The sequence below is a fragment of the Chelon labrosus genome (genome assembly GCF_963514085.1).
Source record: "Chelon labrosus genome assembly, chromosome: 4".
Classification (NCBI taxonomy): Eukaryota; Metazoa; Chordata; class Actinopteri; order Mugiliformes; family Mugilidae; genus Chelon; species Chelon labrosus.
The window spans coordinates 9,525,870-9,538,143 of NC_140340.1; the positions used below are offsets into that span (position 1 = coordinate 9,525,870).

Here is a 12,274-nt window from a genome sequence, read left to right on the forward strand (position 1 = left end):
TTCGGCACAGAATTAAACTATGGTGTTTATATCGTGTAGTTTAGAAGTTTATTTATATTTGATGTAAGCTTACATGTGTGGTATCAGTCTGCTCATTAAAACACTTAGTAAAAGTTGAACTGTTTCATAAAACTTTCAACTTTTCATTTATTTTTCAAACAATGTGTTCTCCTTACATCTGCTTAAGGAAACTCTAGACATGTTACCCTTATTTGGTCAAAATTAAAAACTTAAATCTGTCTCCCAAGTGTTTGTCCAAACATTCAAAGTTATTTGGGGAATTTGAACCTGGCTATAAAAACGATGCAGCTCCAACAGTGGAAACATTCATTCATTTTCTGAGTGGGTCTGCTGGAGCCTATCCCAGCTGTCATCGGCCGAGAGGCGGGGTACGCCCTGGACAGGTCTCCCTCCAGTCTATCTCAGGGCTAACACAGAGAGACCGACAACCATTCACACTCACACCTAAGGCCAGTTTAGAATCACCAATTAACCTAACGAGCTTTGGATGGAGAACCTGGAGAGAACCCAGGCAGACACAGGGAGAACATGCAAACTCCACACAGAAAGGATCCATTCAACCAATGGATTCAAACCCAGAACCTTCTTGCTGTGAGGCATCAGTGTGGTTTCCGCCACGGAAACAGTTTTTCTGTTATATTTATAGCAACCAACTTGAATTTTAAAAATGTATTTTTATTAAAAACATTTAAAATCCATGGATGAACTCTTTGAGGCTGGCTCATGTTATAACTACAACAATGCAGCCTGCAGCCAGGATTATTAACATGTGTTCGGGTTTACTTGTGAGAGTAGAAACATGAAAATACCAGCACTAAACCTGCAAGTATTTCTTTTACTCTGTTTCTTTACCCTTTAAAAACAAAAAAACACAGCTGTCCAGAGACTTCCCTCTTCACTGTGGCTTTTAGAAATAAACTGTAATACAGGAAGAAGAAGTAGAAGGAACCTACAGGAATAGTTGATAATAAGCTTTGCAGCTAACGTCTGGCTAGCATAGCTTAGCAGAAAGACTGGAAACAGGGACAAACAGCTGACATGAGACAGCAGAGACTCGACGGGAACTGAAATAGGGAATAAAATGTCATTTCAAGTCATAAAGCTGAAAAAATTAGTTAACTGTGAAGCTTCAGTGCTGGCATGCAGATTTCTGATCTTCATTCAGAGGCAGTCTAGACGTTTTCCTCTTTCCAGGACTGATTCTAAGCTAACTAGCTCCCGACTGTAGCCTCATAGTGGTGGTATTAGCCTCCTCTGCTTCTCAAAGTGTCTCACTTTTGTTCCAAGTAAAATTAATTCACGACGGATATGAACAGGCTTCATTTTCTGTAATAAAATCTGTGACATAATCTCATTTTATAACATATATCTGATTATTCCACTTGTCCAGTAGTTTGTGTGTTTGAAAATACATCATTCAGGGAAAACAACACAGTTTTAAAAAGTCATTTTATAAAAAAAAAAAAAAAAAAATGTGAGAGAAGAATGAAATGGTAGAAAACAGTTTAATCAGTAGAAACAGACGCGGCAGAGTAAAAGAGACAATCCTCTGTTCGGATACCAGCGTTATAACACCATGATTGACTTGGTAGTGTTGATTCTTATGGCGTGAGATGTATACATCGGTCAAGACGGCGTCGACAAAGATCACATCGAAATGTGTTTCCTCCCGAGCGTCTCTAGGGTGATCTCTAAACGTGTGAAAGGAAGTTTAGACGTTTACTTACATTTTAAAGATATGTTCTCCATTCATTTACATTTACAGGGCCACTCTGTACAGTAAAAATGAATTACAGCTCAAATAGTATTACAGCACAGATTTGTATTTAATTATTTTACAAAAAGACAAAAGCTCCGTCGCTACTCTATAAAATATTTAGTCACTGAAGTCCATCCCTCTGATACAATGATGAAAAACGAGAGCGACTTTTGCAATGTCCATAAAAAAATGTGCTCTCGGTGATTTACAAAAACAAAACAAAAAAAACATGTATCAAAAGTTGAGTAACTCTGTAGGTCTGGTCAGGCGCAGGTTTGCCCCCCTCCAAAAGTCGTCAGTCTGTGCTGATGTGATCAGCTGTCTGCAGCCTCTGGAGGCATCCTTCATCGATGAGAGAAATAGCTTATACGGAGCGTCCATCAACAGGCAGCTGCACTTTTTTCCTCTTTTAAGTCCACAAACTCGGCCGTCCTCTCGGACATTTCAGGCGTGTGACACAAGTCGACAACTTGAGTCTGAACTCCTCAAACCTCAGACTGGCACGGACACCAACAGGCCAACCAGAAAAGACATCACCAAACACTTGCGAATGAAAAAGGAGTTTCCCTGAATGTTTGCAAGTCTACAACTAAATGACCCAACCCGAAAAAAAAAAAAACATGACCTCTTTACTGTCCCACAGTCTTCAAAATAATATATATATCCTGGATAAAAAAAAAAAAAAGAACTACAAAATAAAAAAAAATAATAAAAAAAAACTCCCAACAAATCTGGGAAGTAAATAAAAAAAAGTGCATTGCTTCAAGTATGTAAACAAAACGATTTCTTTAAAGGGAGAGTGAGACTCGTTCCGTCAGTGTGCATGAGCCCGGGCCAGTGCAGTGACTCCTGAGGTTTGGCACACATGTATGAACACACACACACATAGACACACAAGCATTCACGCAGCACACACACACACACACACACACACACACACACTCCTTCAAAGGGCGACGACGATGATGACGAGACGGGATTCCTTCTTTTTCCACGTCTTTTTTTTTTTTTTTTTTTTATGTGAAGGGGGGAAAGTCCGGTGCTCCTTGTTTGAGGTCACTGTTGAGGAAGGAGGCTCTATGACCTGCAAAGACACACCCCTCCGTCAGCGAGTTCACATGGACGTGTTGCAGTGGCTGCTGGGAAAAACAGGGTGGTGCGAGGAGGAGGAGGAGGGGGAGGATGAGGAGGGTGAGTTGAAGATGGATGGAGACGAATGCAGCACAACACAAGACAAAATACCAAAAAAAAATCAAAAAATCTAAATGAATAAAAGTATGTATTTATGAATGAAACACTTCCACGCGGACAGACGGACGCCGAGGCCGAGTGAAAGGTGACGGATGCTGAAATGATGCACCAATCTGAAGACAGTGATCCTGTTCGTTTCTGAATGAGGATCAGAGCTTCATGGCATAAAATTAAAGAATAAAAATCTATGGTTTTTGGAGAAGAGAAGAAGGAGCAAAGAAGATCGATTAGTAAACTACAATTTAGATTATTATCTGATGTGAATGAGACCCACTAAATATCAGGAACCTCAAACTGCTATTCGTTACACTCTTTAAGAGACAAAAATACATTTTTATGTGTTTATGACAACATGCTTCTCCTGTCTACTTTATACTTACCACTCATTTATAACTGTACAGCCATCGCTTCTATTCACATGCCAGCGCAGTAAAGAGACTTTTATTACTTTTACTCCAAAGCTAACGCCCTAAACTGTCCTAAACCCTCAGACTTGTTGTAATGTTCCTAACAACATATTTGTTGGTGTCTGGTCGGATTTTAATTTAAAGTGAAACTGAAGTATGACTGTATGAGCAGTTCTTGTTGAATGATTGAAAACTTTGACATTTTTAATAATAATAAAATACATGTAGTATATAGTAGTTTAGTTACTGGCACAGAAACATTTTTCTGTCAGACGAGGACACTGAATTAGCATCAAACTTTCAGCAGACTTGGAACGATGATAAAAAGCTGCACGACAGATGACTTTATATATAACATGTATATATGAGTGGTAAGTATAAAACAGAAAACTGCTCAGCCTTTAATGAAGATAGGGAAATATCTGTTGTAGTTATAGTAAGTAGTTGTTAAATACTCCCTTCTTTAAAATAGTTCCTCCTAACAGTTCGGGGCTCGCTCTGCTCTAACTTTAACTTTTACACTCTGCAGTACAGCAGGACGGGTGCTGTCTTCACTTGGCTTCAGGTTTAAGATAAACAGGTGGAAATGAGACGGACTACAAGCAATGAAAAGAAACAAGAATCACTGAGGACGGCGACACAGCTTGTCAATCAGACACAGACAGCTGAACGAAACACTGAATGACGTCTGCGACAAACACTGGAGACACTTACAGGCGGGAACCGATGTGTTTTAGAAATGCTTTTGCCTTTTTTTTTTCTGGTCTGTGTCTGGATTAGGTGTTGACACTCACTCTGATCCTGACGAGTCGCCGTCCACCGTCCCAGCCTTGATGCTCAGGGCGACGCCGTTCAGCTGGTCGGGCGGGCCGGGTTTGGCCGGCCTGGCCCGTCCGTCGCTGGACGAGGACCCCCCGGGGGACACCGTGCCCGGGGCGTTTTCACACAGTTCATTGCGGATGCGGTTGAGACCGTTCCTCTCTATGATCGGAGAGAGCTGCTTCTTCTTTAGGATCCCTGTGCAAGATAAAAAAATAAATGTCAACAATATGATTTAGCTTACTTGACTTAAATAAGAGGTTGATTTTATTTATTTTACACATTTGGGTGTTCATAACTCCATTAGGTTCATTGGTGATTATTAATTGGCTCCAGACCCGTGCAACACTCTACAGCAGGGGTCTCAAGGAAGATAATAGCATTATAACCTCTAAATATTTTCCCTTTGAATCAGTGCAAAAAGTTTATTATGAAAATTTTTGCATTTATTGAGCTATCCTTTTAAAATTTCTATATTTGTTGTATTTTTATCTTATATTTCCAATAAATAGGTGAAACTCCGGCTCATTGTTGCCCTTAGTTTTACGTCCACAACTCTTACTGAAATAGTGCGACCCCTAGTGGAAGGAGTATGAATAGCAGGTACTTTTATTTAAAAACTGCAGTTAGTGTCTTCTGTGTCATTTCCGCACTTTGCAAATTCATCTCGCAGCCGTGATTGGACCCTTTTGTGTCCCACGGGCCGTATGTCTGACACCCCTGCTCTGATACATAATGGGTGGATGGACGGATAATCCCTTCAGTTTACCTCTGTGAGGGTGCGTGTTGAGGTTTGGCACACTAGGCAGCAGCATTATCACGGAGTCCTGCGGCGTCCGGTTGTCGCGGCCGAGGCTCAGGTCTGGATTGGCCAGAGTTTCTGTCTTCAGTCTGTCTCCGCCTGCGAGCTCGCCGTCACACACTGCTGCCGGGTAATCTCCAGGCCAGTACATCTTGGTCAGACTGTTGTCTGGGAATCAAACACAGAGAGTCAGTGAAATATAAGTTAAAATATATATGGTGCACATTGTGATGGTTTAATAAATGACTGAAATAATGTCATACTAGAAGTGTGTTCGTGAATATGAGGGGTTAAAACATCCAGCTTTATGCATCTGAATCAGAATTTGACCACCTACACAGTGTGACTCAGTTATACATGGAAGCCTCAGGCTACCCCCAGGATCAAATGAGCATCTTTACCGTGTGGTTGGGGTCTCTTAGTCCCGTTAGACGCCAGGTTTTCCCAGCATTCCTCGGGCGGGAGAGGACCCTCCTCGTCCTCGCTGTCAGAGGAGTGCGTGGAGGCGTAGGAGCCGCTCTGGTCGTCCTCAAGAGACAAGTCGCTGTCCGAGTCGCTGTCACGATCTGCACACAGAGGAAGCACAAGTAAAACTCCAGTGACGGTTTCAGAGCAAAGTGGATCACAGGTGATAAATGACAAAAAAATAAGCTACCATTCAGGTGCTCCTTAGATTCATGGAAGAGTGACGTGTGGTCATTCAGAGCGATGTGAGCCTGGCTGTTACTTAAACCGTCGTCCCTGAAAGGAAAACAGAAATTGTTTATCGCTGCTCATAATAATCAGTTAGTAACGCAAGCACGCTCATTTTTGGTTTGAAAAGGATTTCCTCTCCTCACCGGAGGACGAATGGGACGTAGCTCTGCTGGCTCTTGCCGCTCTGCATGGTGCCGTTCAGAGACACGCTGGAGTCTCCGAAGGGGAGGTGATACAATCTGCCGTCCATGTAGTTTGTGTTGCCTTTAAAGCCCTGAAGACACGGAGAAAAGATAAGATTAGGAATAAAAAGACAACTGTCTGCGTTTCTGATTCCCCCTACCCACGTGTGATTTTAGGATTAGGATCAAATAATTGTTGGTTTCATGGTTTTGGAACAGATTCCATAATAATAAAAACGGCTCTACATCTTAGAGGTCTCAAGCTGAATAAGTACGTGTGGTGGGGGACTCACAGAGGCCTTGGATTTGATCATATGATCCGGGCGCTTGCGGCTGCAGCAGTACTTCATAGCATTCCTCGCTTCCTTGTTGAAGACGATGCGGAAGAAGAAAACAAAGGGACCCTGGAGTCGCGTAAAGGAAAAAGGAAGAAGGTCAGCACAAGGACAGGAATCTGGCTTTTACGGCTGTTTGGCGGTGAAAACGGATCTCTCACCTGCACACAGTTGAACCCGGCGAACAGGTAGTGGAAGATGATCATGTCGCTGTTGACGGAGAGGAGCGCCAGGAAACACGTGACGGAAACCAGGAAGAGGACGCCACCTGCTGTCTTCAGGCCCGAGCTGGAGAACGACATGAGAGAGAGAGAGGAGGTGGTGAGGAGATGTCAGGAAGATTTCTACGGATTCATTGCTATGAGGATAGAGAGTGAGGATGAAGGCGCCGAAACTAACATCAGACCATCTGTAAAATCTGAAAAAAAAGTGAGACAGCACGTTGTCTGAGGATATGTGAGAAGGACAGAGTGTGTTTGGGTATGTAGGATGAAGATGAGCTGCATCATTTACCATGCTTATATTACTTTCACAGACTCATGTCCCATATTGCTTCATATTTACATTAAACCAATTCCAATCCTCTAGTTACTCTTTTACTCCTCAGCTGACAGGAAGCCTTCTGGACGATAGTCAGAGTCTAAATTTATAAGATAATCCTTTACTTCATCCCACAGTGGGGAAATTTCAGTGTTCCCGCAGGATATAGTTAAGGACAGCGCACGAGAGAAGAAAAATGACCATTAAATAAAAACAAAAATAGCAATTAAACACACACAGCAGTTCTACGTATGTGGTCTACTGGGAGCAGGCTTGGTAGCACAGCCTCACAGCAGCAGCAGGAAGGAAGTCTTAAAGTCCAGAACTAGAAATTACAGTTTATATTTATATGTATGTAAGAGAAGCTATAACAACTGGAACCAGTAAAGGCTGCACAATTATTCAGTAATTAATAAAGAAATAGGTGATTATTATTCTGCCGATGTTTTAAAAAACAAAAATAAAAAACCTGAGTGGGCACAAAACTAATTCAAACTGCAAATCAAACTGAAAACGAAGAGTTCACAAACTTTTGCTGCATCTATCGGTTGAACTGGGTCGATATATGCGTTTCATAAAAGTAGGCAGGTCCCTGAAGTTAAATGCTCCATTTCAAGTTTGTCTTTGCTGGTTCTGGTCTCAAACCGTGACCGGGTCAAGTTACTGAGATATTTTAAGAGCGCACAAACGGTAAATGTTTGATCTAATGTCATTGTGATTAAAAGGCTGATTCCATCGCTGACGTCTTTTAAACGGCTGCCAGACCTGTCCTGCCGGTTCGCCCTCAGTTTCAGGCTTTCAAACATTCAAACATTTCACGGGCCGTCCGATTAAAATAACTTGCAGATTAAAATAACTCCAGCGGTTTTGCGTTTTCTAGACAGGGAGCGCGTAAACGTCTGAAAAGGTTTGGACACTCACACGCGCGTCTCTTTCTTCTCAATGGTGTGGTGTCTCGGAGAGCAGGAGGCTCTGGACGACAGGATGTAGAGGAAGATGTTCATCTGTGGAAACAACGACAGCAACAGGCTGCATCAGCACTTAGTAAACGTTAAATGGATCAGTCACATGCTGCTGACAGTGACCCGGCGGCGACGAGAGCCGCTCTGATGAGATCACCCTGAGTCGGTGTGTCGGACTGTCCCAAGGACGGCTGTCGAGAGTTTAGAAAGTACACTGATAAAGCGTGACAGCTGATGAAGCAAGGATTTTAGGGTCATGCTTTTTGTATTATAGCAGCACATCCTTAGACATCCATCAGACAGTATCAAACTAATAACCCATCTACACGACGATGAGGATCTGAAGTGACTCACCGACACCACCATGGCGATGGGTCCGGCAAAGCTCCAGATCAGGGTGTCGTACATAGACAGCCAACAGTAGTCCGGGTTCCCGTAGCCTTCGGGGTCCAGGCCCACCGCCAAACCTGGAGACCAAAGCAGAAATGAGCCACGACAGTACGCGTCTATGTGTGAGTGGATGGACCGCTTGTTTCCCTTTTGTTCAAGTTACAGGAACTGAAGTGGTCACATGATGTAAAACTGAACAAAACAGAATAAACCACTTTTTCCACTTATTTTTCCTCTACAACTTGCTGAACTCATGACGTTGTATTATCCCCAAAAGTTTATTTTATATATTTACATGTACTACTGTGAGAATCTGTAGTTATGACTTAAATGATTCATAAATCAAACTATAGGACCACGAGCATGTTGGATAACGATCAGTTTGTGCATCCGAGATTCTGTCAGATGAAATCGGCTCATTGATTAAACAAACAACGCTTTAGACTACAGTCGGGACATTTAGCCTACAGGAAAAAAAGATAAATATGAAATGAAATAAAGAAGAGTCTGTTTCTGGGACGGCAGAGACGGCGGTGTCATAAGCAACTCATCATGAATCCACCAACAATTTCCTGACATTTAATTTATGATTTTTCTCACTTTTTGTCTTTGTTCTGATTCTGTTTGTTTGGTTTTATATTTTTTTATGTTGTCTTGTGTTGAGATTATTGTTCTAACTTCTAAAAGATGCATTTTCATTCTGTTTTATATACTATAATTAATAAAAAGCAAGCTGATTTTATAGCACAGTGTCAGAAATCAAGCCATAGCCTGGAGTACTGAGATTTTCAGGATTTTCCCCCCGTGTATCGCTGTCGTGCTATTGCGAGGGCTCAGACCTGTGATGAAGGCCGGCACCCCCCATCCAATCAGGTAGTAGAACCTCATGGGTCCGTAGTTGATGTCTCGCACTTCGCTGATCATGCGGTAGACGTGCAGCCCCTCCAGGAAGAGCCAGGAGAAAGTGCAGAGGTAGAAGAAGTGCAGCAGGATGGCGATGACCGTGCACACAAACTGCCCGAGGGGGACGAAAGACGAACGATTAAAACTTTCACAGGAGAAGAAGAGTGAGGGGAAAATAGATGAAAGGAAACGGAAAGCGGACGGATTACCGGGTTGTCGGCCTGGTTGATGCCCAGGATGAAGACGAGCTCCGAGAGGAAGAGCGCCGTGGCTCCGTTGTTGATTATGCTCGTCTTGTTGCACTGCATGGCTCTCAGGCAGAGGAGGAAGACGGAGGTGAGGAAGAGGAAGCCCAGCGTCACGCCAGCTGTGCTCCACGTCAGGATTTTGACCGGGAGGATCTCTCCGTTCTGACAAGGAGGTCACATTTAGTTGCGGTAAAAGTTGCAGTCAGAGAACTGTGGTTTTGTTGAAGTCAGTTTTGGTGCCACTCACCTCCCTCCTGGAGATGTCCATGAGCACAGCAAAGCTGGTCATGTGATAGCACTGACAGCTGATGTGGGTGCTGTTTCTGAAAACCACCTCGCAGCCCTTCGCCGACCAGCCGCCGCTGCCGGCACTGACACAAAAACACAAAGACAAGGACGACACAGATTCGTCCGTCAGCTTGTTTCACCATCAACTCTGTGCCTGTCCTCATGTGCGCTTTGTTGCCGTTACTCACAGGATGCTGTGGTTCCAGAAGACGCAGATGGGCTTGGAGCGCTCCTCGGTGGTGACCAGGCGGAACTGCACGGTGATGGGCTTGTCCAGAGCGTGCTGCAGCAGCTCGTCGTTGTCGTGCACCGTGATGCTGACCACCGGTGTGTTGATGACGGGACGCTTTGGGACGCTGAGGGAAATTAAAAACAACGTGTGAACGGATAAATGTTGAACGTTAATTTATATCTTCTTTCACACTTGTTCCTATGTTCCTAAAGCATTTCACAAGCAGAGGAAGTGTAGTTCTTCTCTTATGCTACTCACTGTACATTCAATTAATTTGGTTAAGACTAGGTATGAAATATCATGGATTATAGTGATCAAATAAAGGTTTCTCTTTGTGGGTGACTAAAGGATCTCCCTCTGTATCTGTTGTCCTTTAAATACACATAACTAAATATCAAAGGATGCAGAACTCTTCTCACCGTAGACTTCTCTTGTCTGGATCGTAGCTCTCTGGTAGCAGCGAGGCCAGGCTGTGGAAGATGATCACGCTGGCGATGGCGTCCTGCTGGCTGTCGTCGGGGGTGGCGTCTCTTCCTGCTAGCCGAGCGGTTCCTCAGCGACGTCTCGGGGAAGACGTCCAGGTGCCTGTGGCCCTTGGTGTCCACGGGGGGTTGAAAGACCGAGTCGGGGAGGGTGACGGCCGTCTCCAGGTCCGCGGGACGAGGGCCCCTCAGCGACTGGTAGCGGGGCAGCCTGGCCCCGGCGAAGTTCATCTTTTTCAGACGGTCCACGGAGATGACTGGGGAGAGCAACACAGAGCACGTTCAGCCTTAAAGTCACTGCTGAGCTGAGACGATGCTATTTTGAGAACAGTTTGAGCCATTTTAAAGCAAATTTGGGATTCGCTGGCTTATTGGTTTTTAGGAAAATCCTCACAGACACTTCTCCTAATTTTCACCAGACACCAAATGACTGATTTAGAAAATAATAAGCTCTGAGGATGAAAATAATCCTCTGTTGAAGCCCTTGACAATGGGCCACAAATAATTCTTCTTTGAATAAAGAAAAATAATCCAAATGTAGCGTATATTGGCTGTTTTGAGTTTGGTTTTTACGTTTTCAATTTTCAAAAGGATGTGAACTTAACACATTGTATTTTTGCAGTGAAAACGTACGTTCTCGTCTGAGTTTTTTTCATTACAAAAACAGTTTTCTTCTCAGTTAACAGTTTTTACCCAAAGCAATAAGAGAGCCAAGTGCTTGAAACTCTGGTCTGTGCAATTTCAATGTGAAACTTCAATGTGCGATATCTGATAAATGCTTGACGGGTACTCCGAGATATGCTCGTTAAGTTATGATGAAAGATATGTTAGCCCTGTGACAGACGGGCGACCTGTCCAGGGTGTACCCTGCCTCTCGCCCAGTGACAGCTGGGATAAGCTCCAGCCCCCCTCCCCGTGACCCTCCAGAGGACAAGTGGTTACAGAAAATTAATGAATGAACACAAAACACTGGAAGATGGCTTTAAACTCTTGTTGTACTGCGTGCAAGGACAATAAAGGTATTCTGTTATCTGCTGTTGTCTTTTGCTGCATTATAAATATATATTTTTATAATAATCATTGATAAACTTTAAATTTCCCCCGCACTTTCATAACAATAATAAATGAATTCTGCTGAATTAATCTAATTTGTTGAATCTGCTCACCTATGTTCGGAGTGACGATGGTGAAGGGGCTGAGGTACGTCTTCCTCATGTTCTGCGCCAGTGTGTTGGCGTAGTCCTCGTAGTGTCGTAGCAGCGCCGCCGTGCCGCCGTCAGTGTGCTGGATCAGCTCCCAGTGCGGCCGCGTCTCCGGAGACAGGATGGCGCTGCCCACACGGACCAGATTCTGTCAAAAAACAGCGAGAGTTCAGCGTGACAGGATGAAATGAAGTGTGATGTGTCCCCTGCAGACGTGAAGGGCCGTGATGTCCAACCAGGCAGGACTGGCTTTCTGTTAACATTGTACATTCACCTCAGTGAAGTGGACGTCCTGCGTGGCCGTGAGGTTGAAGCCTCTCTGGTTGCTCTCGTGCTGCAGCAGACTCTGCGTGAGCCGGTAGGCCACTTTCACATCGCTGCCGAAGTACTTCTCTGTGTGCGAGGTGGCGTTGGCCAGCATGGCCGCCGTCTGCTGAACGTGTCCAGAGTCGAGGAGCGAAGCGTTACGGGAAAACTTTTCAGACTGGAGGAGGGAAATTAGAAGAGAGAGGTGGTAATGATGGTGTAAATGGTCAGGGCACACAAACACATTAACTGATGGATTAGTACTAAAGTTTTAAATACGTTCATGGTGCAGAGAGGATGAATCCCACTGATTCTGATCATTCGCTAATTCTTTCTTAAACAAGAGACTGATGATTTTGTATTTCAAATGGATTGACAAATACAGACATCAGTGGCCACTGGAGGACAAATACAAGTAACTCTGGGGACAGTCTGACTTTTCCTGTAGC

General features: G+C 43.9%; 1 protein-coding gene across 1 annotated transcript in view; it reads right to left on the reverse strand.

Annotated features, from left to right (window-relative positions):
• Positions 1 to 2,792: 2,792 nt before the first annotated feature.
• celsr2 (cadherin, EGF LAG seven-pass G-type receptor 2) overlaps positions 2,793 to 12,274 on the reverse strand; it is a gene marked incomplete at its 5' end in the record, with an annotated part of 65,033 nt that continues 55,551 nt past the window's right edge. The window contains 18 exon segments of the mRNA XM_084542675.1: positions 2,793 to 2,919; positions 4,233 to 4,455; positions 5,027 to 5,227; positions 5,461 to 5,625; positions 5,715 to 5,800; positions 5,899 to 6,029; positions 6,231 to 6,341; positions 6,434 to 6,560; positions 7,734 to 7,816; positions 8,129 to 8,241; positions 9,004 to 9,178; positions 9,277 to 9,477; positions 9,563 to 9,686; positions 9,792 to 9,959; positions 10,255 to 10,355; positions 10,357 to 10,574; positions 11,484 to 11,667; positions 11,794 to 12,003. Of these exon segments, the coding sequence (XP_084398801.1) occupies positions 2,895 to 2,919; positions 4,233 to 4,455; positions 5,027 to 5,227; positions 5,461 to 5,625; positions 5,715 to 5,800; positions 5,899 to 6,029; positions 6,231 to 6,341; positions 6,434 to 6,560; positions 7,734 to 7,816; positions 8,129 to 8,241; positions 9,004 to 9,178; positions 9,277 to 9,477; positions 9,563 to 9,686; positions 9,792 to 9,959; positions 10,255 to 10,355; positions 10,357 to 10,574; positions 11,484 to 11,667; positions 11,794 to 12,003 (2,646 nt within the window). The 3' untranslated portion in view covers positions 2,793 to 2,894.